This window comes from Bos javanicus, chromosome 2 (assembly GCF_032452875.1).
Source record: "Bos javanicus breed banteng chromosome 2, ARS-OSU_banteng_1.0, whole genome shotgun sequence".
NCBI classification, from domain to species: Eukaryota; Metazoa; Chordata; class Mammalia; order Artiodactyla; family Bovidae; genus Bos; species Bos javanicus.
Genome location: NC_083869.1, coordinates 18,841,849 through 18,863,638, shown reverse-complemented (window position 1 = coordinate 18,863,638; position 21,790 = coordinate 18,841,849). Strand labels below are relative to the sequence as shown.

At 36.1% G+C, this 21,790-nt stretch overlaps 1 protein-coding gene across 1 annotated transcript; it reads left to right on the top strand.

Annotated features, from left to right (window-relative positions):
• Positions 1-4,154: 4,154 nt before the first annotated feature.
• Positions 4,155-18,050, top strand: RBM45 (RNA binding motif protein 45). Its single transcript, XM_061434365.1, has 9 exons — positions 4,155-4,612; positions 8,356-8,478; positions 10,312-10,438; positions 12,617-12,739; positions 13,505-13,684; positions 14,556-14,685; positions 14,861-14,945; positions 15,156-15,319; positions 17,850-18,050. Exons 1-9 carry the CDS (start codon positions 4,313-4,315, stop codon positions 18,040-18,042), a joined length of 1,425 nt encoding a protein of 474 aa, XP_061290349.1. The 5' UTR covers positions 4,155-4,312; the 3' UTR covers positions 18,043-18,050.
• Positions 18,051-21,790: the final 3,740 nt, after the last annotated feature.

The window sequence follows — 21,790 nt, the reverse complement described above, 5'->3', positions numbered from 1 at the left end:
AAACTCTGAACTGAAGTTCCAATTTTCATTGAGGTATAATCCAGCTGGGGCAAGATTAAAGTACATTAAAAGTTAAATCATTATAAATGAGCTACATAGAAGTGCAATAAATAAGAACTGACAGCAAAGTTGCAAGCTGCCTGTTTAATCGCCAAAAGAACAACAGACTAGAGCATGAATAGAAACAGAGAATGCGTCCTGAAGGAGCGAGGGAGGGAGATATAAGGGAGAGGACTGAGAAAGCTTTAAGAAGACGAGGGTATTGAAGGCAGACGGGTGAGAAAGCCAAAGCTGTGTTTAGGAAAACGTGAGGGGGAAAGTAGTTCACCTGTGGTTACACGATTACCTCAGTGAGATGTGAGTGGTAAAGGCTATTAACAGAGAAATAAAAATATTAAAATAATTTAGCTTATTAAATTTTGTGTTAGGTAAGTGCAAGATTTACCCATATTCTCTGGAGTGCTGTCCAATAGAACTTTCTACTATGATGGAAATATTCAGCGTGGACCCCGTCTACTAGCTGCAAGTAACTTTGAGCACTTTAAGTGTGACTCATGCGACTAACTGAATTTTTTATTATTTTAGAGTTAACTTTAATTAATTTCAAATTAAATAGCCACAATTAACAGATGGTTGAATGAAACTAAGTGGTACCTATATGTTCTGTCCTGTGAGCCACATATTTAAAAGATGTATGTCATCAAATTGAATCAAAAAGAGAGAAAAATCTGGTGTTACATATTATCTCAAACTCAAAGACGACCAAACTCAGGAAATAAAATGAGACTACCATTTCTTGAGTGCATACCACATGCCAAGTTAGGCACTTGTGTACATTATCAGTAGCCTGTAGACTTATAGATGGGAAAATGGAGACTCTGGACCATATTCATGCAGAACAATCTGAAAGTTACTAATTGATCACCAATAAATATCAGTGAAAATATTTTAAAATCCAGTAAAAATTTGCAAATAAGGCAAAACATTTTTACTTAATCAGATATAATATATAATTATAATTATATATAATTATGCATCCCAGACAGTAAAGAATCTGCCTGGAATGCAGGAGACCCAGGTTCAATTCCTGGGTCGGGAAGATCCCATGGAGAAGAGCGTGGCAACACATTCCAGTATTCTTACCTGAAGAATCCCATGAACAGAGGAGCCTGTTCATAAATATGTGGTCATTACCACAGTCCACAGGGTCGAAAAGAATCGGACATGACTAAAGCAACTTAGCACACAAAGACTAATATCAATAACCAATAAGTCTTATTGTAATTAGATCATAGTTTAGAGAAATTTTGGAAAGCAATGACAATAATTTATTATTTTATCCTTGCATTTCAAAAATAAGTTACAATATCAATATGATCACTTTTAAAAAAGATTAGTAAGAACTTATTAAAAATTTCAAGGCAAATCTGAATTTCATGTGAAATTCAGTGTCTATCATTCTAATAATTGTGCATTGTAGGCTACATGTTTTATTTCTCTTAATCTGCAATGGCCTAGCATACCTTTTCTCTAATATAAGACAAATTAGTAATCATTCTTTCAAATCTCAGAATTTTCAACTGTTTTACTTCCATGTGATTCATGGTCAAATGTGACTTTATATGATTTGAACATAAAAAAAATCTGTCATTACTGAGTGATGAAAATGTTCTACAACTGTGGAGATGGTTGCACAACTCTGTGAATACTAAAAAGCAATTAACTTAATTCTTTAAATGGGTGAATCATATATTTGAATTATATAGCAATAAATCTGTTTAAAATAGACAAGTAAAAAAATTATTTACTATAATTTATAATATAAGTAAATTTCTTATTTTCCTTGAATATGTGGTATTATTTCACATGATTAAATGGTAAAGAAATTTTGCTTTCTCAGCATCACCCAATATTTCTGATTCAGGCTTTGTTCTCTCCAATCTTTCATTCGTTCTAAAATAAAATTAACTACTCTAAAATTCTCAGGATACCAATCAGTAATCTTGTTTTACAAAGAAGAGATTTCCCAGAAAATGCTGTTTAAAAAAAGTATACATTTTCCACTAGATGGCACTAGTGTTCAAATAGTATTGCTAGAATACTGGACTTTCTTTACATCAATAAAATTATTATATTACGACATTGTTTTCATTCACTTTGACTGGTCTGGGCAAGATAAAGAGAAGTGGAAAGTTAAGATATTTCCTTAACTTGTTAAGCTCCAATGTAAACAGATCCTTCATTTTACAGACGTGGGAAGTAATGCAAGGAGAAACTGTATCAATTTTGTGCTAAAGCCTGAGTGAGAACCCAGAATCCCTAACTCAGTTGCCATCATACAACTATACAATATTAAGAATGGAGGATTGTACACCATAGACAAATGGAATAAGAAATTAAATCTCTATCGTGCATTGTACACATATCTCATTTGATCACTACGCTATTAGCCCCATATATCTTATCTCAAATAATCCTATTTCGAGAAGCCCAATCTATTAATTTCATGAAGTAAGGAGAGAATCATTTAACACATATCATTCAGTTATAGCACAGTGCCCAACAGACAGCAATCAAAAACATTTCTGAGCTAATAGAATGGATGAATTAATTAATTTTGCTTATGTGCTAAATTGCTTTAGTCATGTCCAACTCTTTGTGACTCTATGGACTATTGCCCACCAGGCTCCTCTGTACACGGGATTCTCCAGGCAATAATACTGAAGTGGGTTGCCATGCCCTCCTCCAGGGGATCCTCCCAACTCAGGGATCAAACCTGCATCTCTTAAGTCTTCTGCATTAGGCAGGTGGGTTCTTTACCACTAGCACCACTTAGGAAGCCCTAATTAAGCTAGACAACTATGCTATTTAGTAGGGTATATTATTTCTGCTTTATAGTTGAGGAAACTGAAGTTGCAAACTTGAAGTAATTTGCCCAAGCTCATATAATTCAGTGGCAAAACCATTTAACACAATCTGGTGTTAGTTTGCACTATGTATTTTCTTATAAGACTTCCACAATAGAAAAGAAAAGCTCTCTGAGAGCCAGCATCATGTATTTCCTTTTCTCCATTGTATGTCCAGATCCTTACGCAGAGCCTGGATTATGGCTGGTACACAATAAACAGTATTTATATGTTTTCATTCATAGCAACACAGGTCTTCAAGTTCCATTAACAACAAGCTTTAGAAGTCAGTACAGATTTCCCATTTTACCTGAACCTTAGGGCTTCCCTGATGACTCAGAGGATAAAGAATCTTTCTACAATGCAGGAAATCCCTGTTGGAACCCTGGGTCGGGAAGATCCCCTGGAGAAGAGAATGGCAACCCACTCCAGTATTCTTGCCTGGAGAATTGTATGGACAGGGGAGCCGAAGGGTAGCAAAGAGTCTGACAGGACTGAGCGACTAATACTTTCACTTTACTTTCACATTTCTCCTAGCTCCACAGTAGCGTGCTGCATTCTTTTTTCCCTCAAACCACCCATGGTTGCTTGTGGGAATCAAGTACATCCCAGGTGGTTCTAATAGTAAAGAATCTGCCTGCCAATGCAAGAGACAAAAAAAATGTGGGTTTGATCCCTGGGACCTGAAGATCCCCTGGAGTAGGAAATGGTAATCCACTCCAGTATTCTTGCCTGGAGAATCCCATGGACAGGGGAGCCCGGTGGGCTATATAGTCCATAGGGTTGCAAAGAGTAGGACATGACTGAAGTGATTTAGCATACACGAAGATGGAGTTGTTTTCTGGTTAGGGCTCTACTGTTTGTATTAATGTTTCTGTTGCCTTTTGTTATGCGATTGGCCCCAATTCTTCATCTCAGTCTTCTCAACAATAAGACTGAAGTTGGATGATCAGCAGTAAAGCTGAACAGTTTTAACTTAGTCCTATGGAGCTGTTCTAGTGAGCTTACGACCAAGATGGCAGGTTTGGTGGAAGAGTCCATGGGCTGTAGAGGAAGGGTAGAGCCAGCAACAGGAAAGCTCTTCCACCAGACAGGGCTCTTCTAGCAACATGGAACCAGGGTCGCCCACCTTAAGTGTGGGCCTTGGCTCCACCGGATTGGGGGCCTGGACTGCGGCGGGCTCCCCCAGGCCGCTAGGGCGCGCTGCAGGCTGCCCACCACCCCCCACCCCGGAAGCCGTCTCACTGCGCGTCCGGCCTGCGCCGGGAGCCAAACTTTTCAGTCTTCCGGAAACGGACCCCGGACCGGCAACGGTTGGGTGTGGTGCGACGGTCGTGGCTGTAGCACGGCTGGAGCCAGGAGGAGTAAAGGGGTGCGAGCCTGGATTCCGCCCCGGGTGGAGCACCATGGACGAAGCGGGCAGCTGTGCAAGTGGCGGAGGCTTCCGCCCGGGCGTGGACAACCTGGACGAGCCGCCCAACAGCCGCATCTTCCTGGTGATCAGCAAGTACACTTCCGAGTCGGTGCTGAGGGAGCGCTTCTCGCCCTTTGGGGAAATCCAGGACATCTGGGTGGTGCGCGACAAGCACACCAAGGAGTCCAAGGGCATCGCCTTCGTCAAGTTTGCCCGCAGCTCGCAGGCCTGTAGGGCCATGGAGGAGATGCATGGCCAGTGCCTCACCCCCAGCGACACCAAGCCCATCAAGGTGCGGGTGCCCGGGACGGGATGTCCCGGGTGGGGGGCGGAGGGGAGCGGTTTCGGGGTGCGGTAAGGGCAGTGCATTCGCTAGCTGGAGCGGTCTGGAAAGCACCTGGCATTCCGGGGCGAGGCAAGGGAAGGACCACGTTGCAGAGAGGATTTCCTAGGACCTCCCTGCGCGAAAATCTGCTAGAGGGTGCGGGAGATAAGGGATGCGGAGAGAACACCCGCTTCCGGGTCGAACCAGGTTATCTGTGGCTACTCGGGCTGCAGAGCTGCGGTGGCTGGGCCTTCCCCCACCCCCGCCGTCACTAATTCAGCTCTCAACTCCGACCCGACCTGCTATGAGAACTTTTCTTACTCTCCTCTCTCAGACGTCTTGGTTACCACGTATAAAAGTAGTTAACTCTACTTTTCCCCACATCGGTAAGGTGCTTAACAACTTGATAAAAGTAGATTTAATTGTGGCCCTCTGAAGTTAGGCATTTTCCCAGTACCAAACAAAAGTATACATGTATATAATATTTAAGTGCAGGTAATTAAAACTACTGCTATTGCCTATTTATCACACTTATGTAAAAATTTGTAATTTTTTACAAATTATTATAAATAAACCCCTCTGTGAAGATATTAATGTCATAGGTTTTGTTACTGTCACTTCTCTTTGAAAGCAAACCAAAGTAAACTGCCTTAAAAAGAGCCAAATCAAAAAACCAAACAAACAAAAAAACGGAAAACGAGCCAAATCATTGTGATGATAGTGTAAATTGTATTATTATTAAATGCTTCTTGGCATACTCCTAATTCATTTTGGTGGTATTTATATTTAGTTTCCACACCTAATTTATCTGTAAAATTAATATACTGACACATGGCAGGAAGGGTGATTTTGAGGGTTATCTCATGTTTGTCCATAGCAACAGTCTCTTCCCCATACTTGGTTTAGTAGAAAACAGAGGAGCCGGGAAATGCCGACAACACATTAGGCAATAGGCATTCTGTCTCCTCCCACCTTCTAAACCGTCTGAAATAAGTCAAAACAGATCATCAGTGAAGTTACGTGTAAGGCCACAGCATGTAAAATCAAAGGGACAAACTTTCTATAAAGAGTCAATAAATATTTTAGGCTTTGTGAATCACATACAGTCTCTGTCATACATTCTTTTTGTTTTTTAACAACCCTCAAAAAAATGTAAAAGCAGTTCTTAGCCTATGGACTATAGAAAAACAGGAAGTTGAAGTTTGTTGACTCCTGCACTAGGTTGATAATTTTCATCTTCTTTCAATTGTGATCTTAGCAGAGAGAATTTCTGTACTTTGAATATAACCACAGAGGTCTCCTGGGAAACTTTGCTCACTGCCCCAAATTTGAAACATAATGACCCCCTCTTTCCTTGATTAAATTCCTACAAGAGAAGTAAAAGTCTCAACACTAAAATGTATCCTTACCTTTTAGCCACAGAGAAATTAAATGGTTCCCAAAGATAAAGTTTAAATTTTGTTTGTCATATTGTACACTCAGTTTCAGCCAGAGGGTTTTTGGACTACAGTGCTTAGCTGGACAATCTAAGGTCACTCTTCACAGCGTCCACCGTCTTCCACCGTCTTCCACTGCATTGTACGGGGGGGGGTTTTCTGTTTTTCGATATTTCCAGTTAAATTAATTCAGCCTCAGTTTTCTTCGTGTACTTTGCTTTTGCAAAGTTTCAAAAGTCCTAAAAGATAAAAATTTTGATAACAGGCCTACAGCCAGAAAGGATTGTGCAAATGAGAATCCTGTGAGCGATCAACTATATTATCTTGAGGAAAAGGGTAAAACCTAGAAAGTGAAAGAGTAAAATCTTAGGAGAAATCATCAAGTAGGTGGTTAATTATTATACATATCTACTTAGATATTGTTTCCTCCATCAGAAATTTGAAATGCTCCAATCTTCTAAAATTTAGAAATTTGTGATCTGATGGCAACTCCAGTCACAAAGAGTACTTGAGACTTTTTTTCTCCTAGTGTCTTCTCATATACTTAAAGGTTCCCTATTTGTATTTCCCTACATACCATCCATTACTTAATATATCCACTGGACTAACTTTCTAGTGGGCTATTTCTGTGTTATTTAGTACTCTATACTTAATACCTTATACAGTGTTTGGCACATGGTATGTTTATTGAAGGAATAACATGGAAGTTGATGCTCTCTAGGGATGTCTCCAGCTATATCTTGTAAGCAAGGTTCTACACCTCTGGGAGAGCTGCTTTCCAAGCAAATATAATGACCCTCTTTTTCAGGATTTCTAAAATATTTATAAATTCTTTGGTTTTTTAGTTACTGCCTCCTACCCTGGAATTTCATAGGTTCAGGTTTTCCCCACTGAGTGGTATACAGCCCCTCTTCAAAAACAGAAGAAAACAAAAAATTCAAGGGCCCTGTATTATGGTGATTTACATTAATTCTATTACATTTCTTCAAGTTATGAAAAATAAACGTAGCCATTATGCTCGTGGCTCTACAAACAAATTCATAACCGTAATTAACACATTCTTCTAGAATAATGTAAAACCAAAGAAATTTTTAAAAGCAATACCACAAAGCAAATTACACTCCAAATAATAACCTAATGTCACAGATGATATTTCAGTAGAACTAAATTACTAATAGAGAAATAGAGCCTCAGTTCATTGTGTGCATTTTCTTGCTCACATAAGTCATTCAGGTGGTCACTGAGATGATCCAGAATATAGTTGGGTTATCTTTTTAAGGATTAATATTAGAAAGCAAACAAAAACATGGCCATCTAGATTTAAATCCAACTATATCGATATTAAACATAAACTGACTCCTATTAAAAGTCAGGGATTGTCAGGATTTTTTCTTAAAGGTCAAACTAAGTGCTGTTTACAAGAGATGCAGTTTAAGTATAAAGATACAAAGTGGTTGAAAGTATTTAATAAAGGAATAGAAAAAGCTGGTAAAAGGATAAGAAAAGCTGGTATGGTATCAGACAAAAATGGTCTTCAACAGGAAGACTATTAACAGAATAATTTCCTAAACATAAAAATACCAGTCAAAAACTACAAAATAATTCCGAATGTTTATGCAGCCAATAATAGAACTTCAGAATACATGAAGCATTATTAATAGAACTAAAAGGAGAAAAGATAAATTCATAATCATATTTTTACACTCAGTCTCTGATAGAAAAGGAAATGAAGTATGTGTGACATTTTAGTAACACTATTAATCAGCTGTATAACTGACATTTATTGACACCACCCAACACTCAACAGAGTACACGTGCTGTTTCAGTGCACTGCCTCTTGCTCTCGGTGTATGTGTGTGGAGTCGCTCAGTCATGTAGTCGTGTCCGACTCTTTGCCATCCTGTGAACTGTAGCTCACCAGGCTCCTCTGTCCATGATTCGAATTCTCTAGGTAAAAATACTGGAGAGGGTTGCCATTCCCTTCTCTAGGAGATCTTCCCAACCCAGAAATTGAACTCAGGTCTCCCGCATTGTGGACAGATTAAATACAAAAGGAAAAAAATTTTGAAAAAAACATAATGTGATGATTAGTGTTATCTCATAAAAGGTCACTGCAATAAAATTTGCTTTACAGTGTTGTTTGATGAGATCCTATCACATTGTATTTAACCTAACATGAAACTTAAGCTAATAATGAGGTAAGTATTCTTAAGAAATAGAAAAACAGTTGACTGATATTTCTGCATTTTTCTTTGGGTTTTGTTTGTTTCTTAGGTTTTCATTGCTCAGTCCAGATCATCTGGAAGTCACCGAGATGTTGAAGATGAAGAACTTACAAGAATATTTGTTATGATACCAAAGTCCTACACAGAAGAAGATCTACGGGAAAAATTTAAGGTGCTTCTAATAGCTGATGTTTGTGATAATTTACAATCTTAAATTGGTTGTACAATTACTAAATCTTAGGTTGTTTGAGTTAGATCATTAGATTGGTGGTGGAGAATTAAATAACTTTTTAAGTCACTTATTTCAATCTAGTTTTTAAATGTTAAAACTAAAATAATTTTTTTTGAAAATATATAAAACCTGGAAAATATTAATGATGGTGTTTCTTCCCCATTTAGCAAAAATACAGATTCAGGAAATGGAAGTGTAAAGCTCAGAGTTTTAAGTAAGGTCACATATGTAATTATGCAGTGGGGCCGTTATTCATGCCCAGGCTGTCTAAATCTAGAATCTGCTCTTGGTCTTGAAAATTTCAAAGCACCCTCTTAACACTGCTCTCTATTGGCTCTCACAGAGGTACATCAGGCAAGCCTGAGTGTGTGAACTGTACTAGCTCACATTTATTGCAAATTGTGACGTGTTGTACTTATTCACAGAAAGGCTTATCCTTTATAGTTTATGTTTTAAAATTAGGCCTTTGAAGGAGTTACATTGAAAGAAAAAAAATTACCTATAGCTCTCACTTTAGCTACTTTAGCTAGATTGTAGTCAGTGAAATTTGGAGACGACTTAAAATCTCTTTTTAGCCATTAAATTTTATATGCAGTGATACACTTTCACAAAAACTATTTCAAAACCAATTTTAAAATTGTCTTTTGAGTTGTAATTTTTTATTATTTTTCAGTACCTTCCCAAGTACTTGTGGGCAACAAGCAAGAAAGAAAACAAGTAATAAAAAGTAATTTAAAACTTCCTCTGTCCTACCCAAATGAGGATTGAATAAAATACTTCAAAAATAACAAATACTAAATACATATACTCCATATTTTCTCCAATAGTAAGGAAAAAGTTCATACATTATATACTTATAAACTTTTATCCTTTTCTGAGTGAACATATAGCATTTTTATCTACATATAGTAAAGTTACAATTGGTATCTATAAAATAAATAATAAACAATTTATATCCTGTATTTCTTCCTACCTTAAAAGTAAACATTTACCACATATTTCTCACATAGAGTATTAACTTTCTGAGTGAACCAGTATATTTTAAAGATGTACTTTGAGAAGCACTGCTTTAAAAGAATACATAATGATTTGTTTATGTTTATGTTAAAAGGAAGATAAATAATTATAGTTAATATTTACTGAATGTTGACTATATCCCAGACCCTGTATAGGCACTTTAGATATATTTGTTCTTTTAACCCTGAAAACAACCCTGTGGGTAGGTACAGCTGTTAGTCCCATTTACCAGGTAAGGAGATGGACCCAGAGAGGGCAACTCAACTGTCCAGTATTTAAGTGGCTGAACCAAGATTTGAATAAAGAAGATTCTAATCCAGAGTCTCTGCTTAACCATCACTGAGTAAGGCTTTGAAGCTATCCAGACCATGAACAAATTCTTACTCTACCTCCATGACTTCGGCAAATTATTTGATTTCTCTAAGGCCCAGTGTCTGTGAAATAAGCAGTGTAACATATATATCCTTGAAGGACTGTTGTAACAATAAAGTGATACATGTAAAGCAAATGTTCAGTAAATAAAAAGCATCATTGTTTTGGTTATGTTATTATTTGGTTTTTATCATCATTAAGATTATTTTTCGAGCACCTTATTAGTTTGTGACATACATATTCCATTATTAAAAATAGCTATAAATTCTATTTTCTTTTTTTAGCAAGCAAGCAAGATCAATAAACAAATTTTAATTTAGTTCTGAAATCTGTTCAGTTTATTAATCTTAACTCCTCTAAGAACATTTCTTTTAACTCTCATAGGTGTTTGGAGATATCGAGTATTGCAGCATTATTAAGAATAAAGTAACTGGAGAAAGTAAAGGCTTGGGCTATGTTCGGTACTTAAAACCATCACAAGCTGCCCAAGCAATAGAAAACTGTGATCGAAGTAAGGATGTGTTCATTTATCATTGTTATTTGAAAAAGTGCTAATCTGATTATCTTAATAGTGGTTTGTGTTAATAGCCATACCTGCTAATTTAATCTCAGCAATGGTAATTTAAATATATATAGTCTTAGGATGAAAATAATTTGGGGGTTATTATTAAGCATTCACTGAGGCACTGTCTTGAAAAATATGAGCAACTGCATTAACTCATTAAGTGAAAATGCTCGTTTCATTAGTATTTCCACGGGGTTTTAGGGTTTATTCAATTATTTTAGAATTTTAGGTATTAAAAACATTGACCAACCCTTTCAGGTTGGGTTGTTTTTTTTTTTTTTTTATATTTATTCTTTGTATTTTAAAGAAATTCAAGTAGTCTGTAGTATTTGTTCATGTATGACTTAAACCCTAAATAGAAGTAAGTATACTAATAAACATATAATTAATAAAGATAGGATTTTTAAGGTTTGCTAACTTTGGAAAGTAAATGCACATTGGGTTAATTTCAAGCTAGAGTGGCATTACTGTTACTGGTGTACATTCTGAAGAATGAGAATTTTAGAGACCAAGGAAAATATTCTTTGTTGTCATACTTGTGATTATATTGAGCTTTAGAAATGAGATGTAGAATATTTATTTCAGTTAGTGGGTTTCAGGATATTATAAAATACATACATACTGGAAATAATTATTGTTAATCAGAACGTTTAGATAATTCTAAGTTACACACCAAAATGTTCTCTCACATCCTTCTAAATTTATCAGTCAGCCAGCATTAATTGAGTACCTATGGTATACTCATCAATATAATTAGAGGGATACAACTGGAATTTATATAGCATCCCTGACATTTAAGGAATTTATAGCTATAAATTTAATACCCATAAATTAAAATTTATAGCTATAAATTATCTTGGATAGCCAAGATCTAATAGGCAAAAAATAGTTGAAGAGTAATAGGATTTTTTTAAGCTCTTTGAAAGCAAGGTATATGTCTTATTTATCTGTTTCTGTCACCCCAAGTACCTAGTACTATACTCGGCATAGTAGTGAGCCGTCAGTTAAGACTTTGAGATCCCTAGCAAAGATTTTGTCATTTAGAGTAGTCTCAATGAAAATATGGCAAATGAAAAAGTGTTCAAACGTGTGTGATATTGCCTGTCAGTGGTGAAAAGTAAGTGCACCGGTGCAGCGTGAAAATACATCTGGAGTAGACTTTGCACCTGGTGTAGAGGAGCCAGGGCAGATGATGAGAGCAATGTCAGTAAGACGTGACATATCTAGAAATGAATATCTTTGCCTAATAGTGTGAAGGCAACAATCTGAGTAAACCTTGTTATTCCCATTGAGAAAGTAATCTAGGTACATTTGGACCATATACGGAAGGTTATGAAAAGTTCAAGCTTAGTCCACATTAGAATTTCCCTTGAAGATTGCTTCAAGAGAAGAAAAATAGCAAAAACTGTTTCAGGATCTTTGATCTAAACACAGTATCAAGAGTGAATTTCCAGAGAAAGAATTCAAAGAGGCTGGTTTTATCCTTTTTGGAGCCACTAAATAATATGGTGAAAGCTGTGTGAACCTTCTCCCTTTGAAATACGCCCTAGTGCACATACACACAAGCTCATTTTTGGACACCTAGTTAAAGCTCTTAACCCAGAGGCAAATGGATCAGTTGAAGGATTGTTGTAATTAATTGAAGAAAATATAATTTTAAAACAGAGGCAGGGAAATTGGAGTAAAATGTAGCATCCTCTAGGTACATTTCAAAGGAAGAATCTTGATGGCAGTTGGGTGTGAAGAAGCACTGTTAGATTTTGATGTTGAGAAGGCTGAGAGAATGAATGATGATGTCATCTGTAGTAGGGATTGATTGATCAATGTAATGAATGACTATGATTGATGTCATCTGTAGTAGGGATGGATTGATTGATTGGAAAGGATAGCATAGAATCGTGATCTTTCATGTCTCTATTGACCCATAATTTGGGATTCTTGCTATTTCTCATTTACTCTTTTCTGTTTTCAAAAAACAAAAAAATACGTAGGTCTGGTGGAGATGGTTGTTGGTATAGATTTTTTATACAATTATAAAACTAAATCAAGCAGTAGCAGTCGAGTATATTTGTAAGTATGTTAAATTTGCTATAAAGTTTGAAATTCATAGATTGTCTTTTTCAGGTTATAGAGCAATCTTGGCTGAACCTAAAAATAAAGCATCTGAATCCTCAGAACAAGATTATTACAGTAATATGAGGCAGGAGACTTTAGGACATGAACCTAGGGTAAATATGTTTTCATTTGGTAAGTAGGCTATCTTTACTTTAATGGTATAAGTAGTAAATATTCAGTCTGATTTGGAGGGTTTTTTTAATATTCTTTTATCAGCAGTCTAAATCTCACACAGTACATAAGAGAATTTATAGGGTTTTTTAAAGTTGGTCATGGTCCCTAATGTCCTTATTATTTAACATTTAAGTTATTTCCAGTTAAGGTTTTTTTATGGCTAGTTTTGCATTATCTAAGTGTTACACTATGTCACTGCCATTATGTGAGGGTGGGTTGCTGCTTATAAGTAGCTGGTCAAGAAGTATGGAAAACATACATAGCTATCCCCTCAGTATGAATCCTAAAATTTTATCCCTAAATTACTGATGCTTTAAAATTAGGGTTAGAGAAAGAAGAGGAATGACAACAGTAAAGTTAAAAAAAGGGGGGAAATGTATGATGATGGTAAGACCTGTAACTCTTATTTGGCATAAATTTGCTTTTAGGTGAAACACTTGCTATATTTTGCAATTTTGCATAGTAAGCATATTCCTGTGAAATTAGACTACACATTTCTGCTTACATTTTTGAATAGAGGCGAGGAAATGGGGAGAGTTGTCTGTTTTCTCATCCTGTCTCTCCTGATAGTGCTGATGACCAGCATACTACAGAAAACAGTGCCTTTGATCAATGCAGAGGACTCAATGACAGTTCATTTTATTTTCTAGTACTTAAAATGTTAAATGAATCTTTGAATGAATAGAAATATAAAGATTTGCTTTTTTTTCTGTATTGTTGGAGAACAACAATCTGAATTTTCAAGTTTTGACAAGAATGACAACAGAGGCCAGGAAGCTATCTCCAAACGCCTGTCAGTTGTATCAAGAGTTCCTTTTACTGAAGAGCAGCTTTTCAGCATTTTTGATATAGTACCAGGCTTGGAATACTGTGAAGTCCAACGAGATCCTTATTCTAATTATGGTAAGATAATGTCTTTGTAAATGTACTGTAGTTTGTTAAAATGGCTTTTCTCCAGTGGCACTTTTTAAAAATTTTTATTGGAGTACAGTTGATTTATAATGTTGTGTTAGTTTCAGGTGTACAGTAAAGTGAATCACTTATACATATACCTATATCCACCCTTTTTTTAGATTCTTTTCCCATATAGGTCACTATAGAGTACTGAGTAGAGTTCCCTGTGCTATACAGTAGGTCCTTAATAGCTATCTGTTTTATATATAGCAGTGTTATATGTCAATCCCAATCTCCCAGTTTATCTTCATTCCCCCAAAAAAGCTCCTCAAAAGAATGTGAAATGTGTGAGTCTGATCCTAAACCCTCTATTCCCTACTTTTTGGTTTTCATACATTTATCACTTTTTCTCTATATATCATTTCAGCTAGCCAAGATGACTGTATATTCTTTCATATATCACTTCTCATTTCATTTCCTACTTAGTATGATACGAAAAATTTTAGAATTTTGAAGCTTATTTCATAGAATTGAAATGTTAAGAAAAATTAGTTGGTTTTTAAGGTGTATCTCTGTCATACAAGAAAAGCTAGTATCTTTAAATTCTTTGGACAGAACTTAAGCTAATGATATATATATTTTTTTAATATCATATTCATGTTTTTACGAAAATCTGGTTCATATTTTGCTTTATAGGAACATGACTGTTGAACACATGTATCAGTAAAAAATAATTTTGTTTTCTGATACATTTGATTATATATTATTAATGTTGTGATATTAGTGTCTTTCTATGTTGTTTTATTTTTGTGACAACACAGACTCTAGGTATTCAATCTGCTTTCTTTTTAATTCCCATATATTCTCTGCTTTGTTCTAGGTCATGGAGTGGTTCAGTATTTTAATGTAGCATCAGCTATTTATGCAAAATACAAGTTACATGGATTTCAGTACCCTCCTGGGAATCGGATAGGTGTTTCCTTCATTGATGATGGGAGTAATGCAACAGAGTAAGTACCATTCCAGGAACTAGTCTAAAGCCACACTTCGGGTGTGCATGCCATGACTGAGAGAATAAAAGTAGAGAACAATTTACCTCTCAGGTGAGGAAGTTACGTGAAGCAAGTTATTGTGAGAGACTTGAGTATTTCTAGTTTTCTATAAATTACCTGTTCTTATCTCCAGTCTCCTTAGAAAAATGGCAACGCAGATGGTCGCTGCACAGCTTGCATCAATTGTGTGGAATAACCCAAGTCAGCAGCAATTTCTGGTAAGTGAAGAATTTAACCTTACAGTACACCATTAGGGTATAAAATAAATGTGGCCTCTGTTTATTACCTGTGTAAGAAAATGTTCAGAGATATAGTAAAAGACCACATAGGTGCCATGATAACACGTCTATTTTTAGCTCTTGACTTATTATAAAATCCCCAAAGTGCCGTTTTTTCTTTTTCTCATTTTGAACCTAATTCTTCAACAGCAATTTGCAGGAAGTTCTGGATCACAGCTGCCTCAAATCCAGACGGATGTTGCACTACCATCATGCAAAAAAAAAGCTCCTCCTGACACTCCCGTGAAGGAAAGACTTTTTATCGTGTTTAATCCACATCCTTTGCCTTTAGATGTACTAGAGGATATATTCTGGTAAGATTTCAGTTCCATAGAGTTACATTTTATTTTATTTTATTATTTAAAACTTTTTAAATTTTTTTGGCTACGAAGCACTTAGGATCTTAGTTCCCCAACAAGGGACTTCCCCACACCTTCATTGGAAGTGGAGAGTCATCCCAGGACTTCCCTGGTCGTCTGCTGATGCTGTAATGCGTGGAGAAGGCAATGGCAACCCACTCGAGTACTCTTGCCTGGAAAATCCCAGGGACAGAGGAGCCTCATAGGCTGAAGTCCATGGGGTTGCTAAGAGTCAGGCATGACTGAGCGACTTCACTTTCACTTTTCACTTTCATGCATTGGAGAAGGAAATGGCAACCCACTCCAGTATTCTTGCCTGGAGAATCCCAGGGACGGAGGAGCCTGGTGGGCTGCCGCCTATGGGATCGCACAGAGTCGGACACGACTGAATCGACTTGGCGGCAGCAGCAGCTGTAATGCAAGGCATGCAGGCTCAATCCCTGGTGTGGAACTAAGATCCCATATGCTGTGTAGAGCAGCCAAAAACAATTATTTTTTTAATTTTAATAAATATTTTAAAATAATATAATTTATTTAAACTAGACATTTAAGTATTCTTGCAGTCTGGAAACTTCCTGTGTCCAGTACCTCTCACGTGGAGATGATTTGTTCTGTGGTTTTAAAAAAGTCTGTGGTTTGTATCACCTTTAAAAATACAAAGTTATCTCCTTTTCTTTGTTATTCATATGGCTTAAGTCTCCACACAGAATTTCCTTTTATTTTGTTTTGAAGACATAAAACATATAGTATTGTTTTGTAAATTGCATACGTAGAACGAACAAATCATTTGTTTCTTGATAGAAAATACATGTGTCTAGATCTGGCCTATAGAATTCTTTTCCTTTTCCTTTGCAGTTATAATTCAACTGAACAGTGTTTATTAAGCATCTTCTATTTTGTCAGCATGCTACTGGATCCTTAAGGATAATATAATTACATTGAGTAAAAAATTACTTGATTATAATGCTTGCTATTATATATAATAAGTATTAAAAAGGGGGAAGACACTTGTTTCCAGTATAACTTCTTTAACCTTAACATTTTCTTTTTGATCTTTTCCTATTTGCTTTACAACAGTGTTAGTGAATTAAAAGATAGATAGAAAACTTGTTAAAGAGTTTCACAAAATATAAGCAATGTGGTTCAAGTGTTTTGATTTTTATTTAACTAATTTATTCTATTTCTTTTTTGAACCTCTCTTCTGTACCTGCTAAGTGCCAGAGACATTGTGTAAACTTCATATCAATATTATGTAAACAAGACGTAATAGTTCTTGTCCTCTTAGAACTGATCACATGTAGGAGACAGAGAAGTGAATAGGAAATTACAACCTGTAGAGGTTAGTGTTGTGAAAAGGAATGTTCAAGCTATGAAATATATGGGAGGGGCAACCGCTATAGAAAGTCAGAGAATGCTTCTTGAAAGAAGAAAGGATTCTTTGGAGGATAAAAATAATTTAGCCAAGGAAGAAACTTGGGCATGTAGGTGATTATTCCTCCAGAGAGAACATGAAAAGAGGTTGTGGGAATATAGGATTTAAGAGACTGAGGAAAGATGAAGCAGGGAGAGTTCGAGGACCCAAGTCAAGAAGGGCCCACAAGCTGTTAGGGAGTTTATCCTTCCTCTGGAGGCATAAAGAGCTACCAGAGGGGCTTTGTGGGAGGAAATGATCCTACTTGTCTTTTAGAAAAATCATTCAGAAGACAGGGTAGAGAATGGGTTGGAGAGGGATAAGCCCAGGATGCAGGGAAACTAGTGAAGAAGGTATCTGTTGTTGTTTTTGTTCTGTTGCCCAATCTGAATCTTTGCAACCCCACGGACTGCCGCACACCAGGCTTCCCAGTCCTTCACCATCTCCTGGAGCTTACTCATACTCATGTCCACTGAGTAGGTGATGCCATCCAACCATCTCATCCTCTGTCGTCCCCTTCTCCTCCTGCCTTCTGTCTTTCCCAGTATCAAAGTCTTTCCAGTGAGTCAGCTTTTCGCATCAGGTGGGCAAAGTATTGGAGTTCCACTTCAGCATCAGTCCTTCCAATGAATATTCAGGACTGATTTCCTTTAGGATGGACTGGTTTGATCTCCTTGCTGTACAAAGGACTCTCAGGAGTCTTTTCAGCACCACAGTTCGAAAGCATCAATTCTTTGGTGCTCAGCTTTCCTTATGGTCCCACTCTCACATCCATACATGACCACTGGAAAAACCATAGCTTTGACCATACAGACCTTTGTTGAAGAAGGTATTAGAATAAACTAAGAAAAAGAGAATGATGCTCAGAGTGAGGAAAAAGACCTGAGTGGGAGTGAAGAGAAATTAACTAATAAAGGAAAATGTTTAACAAGAAAGATTGACACATACTAGAGATTGGATGTGGGGAAAGGAGTGAAAAAGGAGTCCAGAATGGATCCTAATTTTTAGACCTGAGCATATATGCTTATCAGTTTCAGTTGATCTCTCTCTGTTTTTTTTTTTTTTTACTTTCAGTCGTTTCGGTAACCTGATTGAAGTTTACCTTGTGTCAGGAAAAAATGTGGGGTATGCCAAGTATGCTGATAGACTAAGTGCTAATGATGCCATTACAACTTTACATGGAAAGATCCTGAACGGAGTCAGACTCAAAGTTATGTTGGCAGACTCCCCAAGAGAAGAATCTAACAAACGACAAAGAACTTACTGATTCTTTAGGTAAGGTTTTTATAATATAAATTCTAAAACACATTGTCTAAATAGTATAATGAAAGAAATATATAGGGAATTTCTTTTTAAGGATTTAGAAGTTGTTGGTTAAAAACACTGTGACTTAAAAGTTTGCTGATAATTTTTACAATATATTTTTAAACTTGGACTTTTTAAACTTAAAAGTCTTTTATGTTTACTGGGAGAATGTTTTTGTCCTTCTGTGAAATAAAATCAGATTTCAGTTTAGAAAATTAAATAATATTTGTGTATGTGTGTGAATGTCTTAGATATTAAGAATTGGACTTCACTGTATGGTTACATAAACTTTAAAATTAGAAGACTTCTAAAGATTTTTTTAGCTAACACCTAAGTTATCAATTGAGGTAATCTATGACAGTCTTTTGGAGAAGGGCGTGACAAACCACTCTAGTATTCTTGCCTGAAGAGTCCCATGGACACAAGAGCCTGATGGGCTACAGTCCATGGGGTCGTAAAGAGTCGGACACGACTGAAGCAACTTAGCATGCACATGACAGTCTTTATAAAGTATGCCTTGACAGGCATTAGTGAAATGCCTAAAAAGCAATATCTAATACAGTTGACCCTTGAACAATGCAAGTTTGAACCGCATGGGTCCACTGGACATGAGGATGTTTTCAGTAGTAAGTAATACAACACTAGATCTGAGGTTGGTTGGGTCCAAGGTTGGTTGAATCTGTGGACGTAGAACCGTGGGTATGAAATATCCACGTTTATAAAAGGGTTCACAGTAAGTGATATGCAGATTTTCAACTATGTAGAGGGTCACCACACCTAATGTCTACATTGTTCAAGAGTCAATTATAATGCATCTTTTTGGACCTAAATGGTATTTTTCTGGACTCATATTTGTGAATAAGTACATTAAAAGTACACATTCAGAAATAAGTGCATTAAAACTACATGTTCATGTACATATGTGTATTTTCAAAAATAACCTTGACGTTTATCAAAAGCTCTTGTCAGTTATACATAATGCTACGTACAGCCTTATGAGTGCCTTTTTTTTTTTTTTAAACTATTAAGAAATCAAACCTAAATTTCTATCTATAGGACAGTTCACATCTCCGCAGTTGGGGGAAACATTATTAAAAGTTACCATTGTTCAGCTCTTTCACTTTTTTATTCTGGAAATGAATTCTGAGTTTCTGGGGAAGCTGAGTGCTTCCCTGTTCCCACACACACACCCGCTCCCCAAGTCCACTGCTGGTCCAGTTGCAGCAGCTGGTAAGCACATCCGATTCAGTTTGAAGTTACTAGCTCGAAAGCAGTTTTCTTTTCTCACCAATTATGAGAAATGGCGAGTATCAGAATGAATTGTCTGGGTCTTTACTATAGATGACTTTTCCTTGGATGAAGCAAGTCACATGATTACTTCCTCCTTGCAGAAGGCACTTGTCGATAGAAAGTGCCCATTGGGGCATTATGAATATCTCAATTTAGAAACATTTTCAAATGTTACAAAATCCACTCCCATTACTTCATACAGTGTAGAAATATTAAATTTGCCAGTGAAAAAGAATTAACAAGTCTTTCTTAAAGCAGTTTTTTGTCTTTACAAATAAAATGTTAAGAACTGAATTCTCTTTAGACAAGCTGTCTTCTAAAATAGCATGCAAACCTGCTTATTCATGTCTGTGAGTCTTCCAAAATATAGGTAGTAATTCTTACTCTTATTCAAAGAATCTTTGTCCTTAAAAGAGGACAATACTAACTTCTTAATATGGGGAAAATATATAAATGACTCCTGTGAGTGAGCCTTTTTATAAAATAATTATTTATATAGTATAGAGAATATTAGACTTAAAATCAGAAGATCTGGAATTGGGATTCCATCTCTGACACTTAATGATGATTTGGCAGTTATCTTCACCTTTCTGAGGCTGAGTTTCTCCACGGGATTATTAAGAGAAAATGAGTCGGCAAAATTTCTTATAAAATAAAATTTTTAAATACTTTGCAAGTGTGAGCTAAAACTCATGCATTGGTGACTTCATTGAAACTTCTTATGTCATCTCATCAAAAACGGTCAGAAATTAAGCTTAATAGTACAAAACCACCTTCTGGCCAGCAGGTGTGTGGGAATGAAACTTGAAAATAACATGTTTATTATCCAGTTCCCTAATTAGAGGAAGTGGTATTCTTCAGCATGACTAGTCATGAAATACAAATCTATCCTTTTTCCCTTTGTTGAGCGGTTATACATATTCAGTAGGGTCAAATGAATTGAAAATGGTAGGACATAATAAACTGTACTGGTTTTAAATGTCTTCTAGTTGCAGCACGGCTTTTTAATTTATTTTTGCTTTGAATCCTCATTTACTGTGGATTTCATAATGAAATTAGTCTCTGAGAAATAAGCCTAAGATTAGCTGAATTGTGCCTAGGAAATCGGAGAAGAAACTGGTCTAAGAATATCACTTTGAAAGTTGTTGAGTTCTATTTTGAGATAGATCTGATGTGCAAAGTATGTTTCTCTTTCTATTTGAGGAAAACTCGAATTTTAGTATTTTAGAGCATCCTGATCTATGTGTGTGTGTGTGTTTATAGGTCCATTTCTTCCTTTTTTTAATCACATAAAACAGTTTGTACAACTGTTGCTTTTTTCACTTCCTCTGTTTTGTATCTTGACAGACTATTTTGAGGGAAATCCCTCTGAACTTTATCCTTGTTTCTCAATTATGATTGAACAGTTATGGTTAATTGAGTTTAGCTGCCTAAAAGAACAAAATATTTTACCATACATGCTCTAGTTGGACTCATGGTTAAGAAGACAAATACAAGCACCCATTCAGTCAGCCTGGTGTGTGGGGATAAAACCCAAAGCTGTCATCCTCAAATGATGCATGATTTTTGTATGCATTTTCCCTCCCAAAATTCAGTACCCACTTGCGTCATTCTTGTCAGTAAGTTTGGTTTTGCTTATTTGGGGGCATCTGTGATTAAGCAGGTAATATTGGGTATATTGAAATAAGGGAAGAACTAACATTTTAAGAATACTATATACAACAGCTCTTTCCTTTCAGGTGATGATTTTCATGCTTGTGTTGTGTTCTTTCTACAGAACAAAGACTAAATAATGACGTACTCCTCAGCTGACTGACTGAAAATGTGACTGGACGCACTCCCTGTGGACAGTTGACGGCTTTTTTTTCACATACCTGATAGTTTGTACACAGCATTGTTTTGTCTGGGGAGTAGGATTGTTGACATGTGTTTTTCAACCACACATTAATGCTAAAACTAATATAGTAGTTGTTTCTTAGAGTAATATGTTGTTACGTGTGGCAGAAATAAAGTTTTCTTTGGTTAACTAAATCATGCCTTATTTATGTGAAAGATGAGAATGAGAAAAACTTAATAGACAATGTTTAGAAATTTATTAAATGACATTTCATTGATTTTGAGATGCACGTTTTTTCACATTTTTACACTTCTGAAATTGGAAATATTATGATATCAATCAGTAAATAATTGACAGCTTTTTTTTTTTCCTTTCTTTCTTAGTGGAACATAAAGGTGCTTTTTTCAGTCAGTTGCATCTGAGATTCAATGAAATATGGTAACTGCTACTCAATCTACACATGTAGATTGGCTCCTTACACTTATTCTGAAGCAAGGGCTAAAAAGACATATCATTAGAAATATTTTTATACTTTTTTTGTGGTTATACCAGAATACTTTGTTGGTAATGTTGTACAGATCTT

Coding starts and splice junctions, on each gene's coding strand:
- RBM45 (XM_061434365.1), top strand. CDS start 4,313: ATGGACGAAGCGGGCAGCTGTGCAAGTGGCGGAGGCTTCCGCCCGGGC. Junction 10,439..12,616: donor AATAGAAAACTGTGATCGAA/GTAAGGATGTGT, acceptor TGTCTTTTTCAG/GTTATAGAGCAATCTTGGCT. Junction 13,685..14,555: donor AGATCCTTATTCTAATTATG/GTAAGATAATGT, acceptor GCTTTGTTCTAG/GTCATGGAGTGGTTCAGTAT.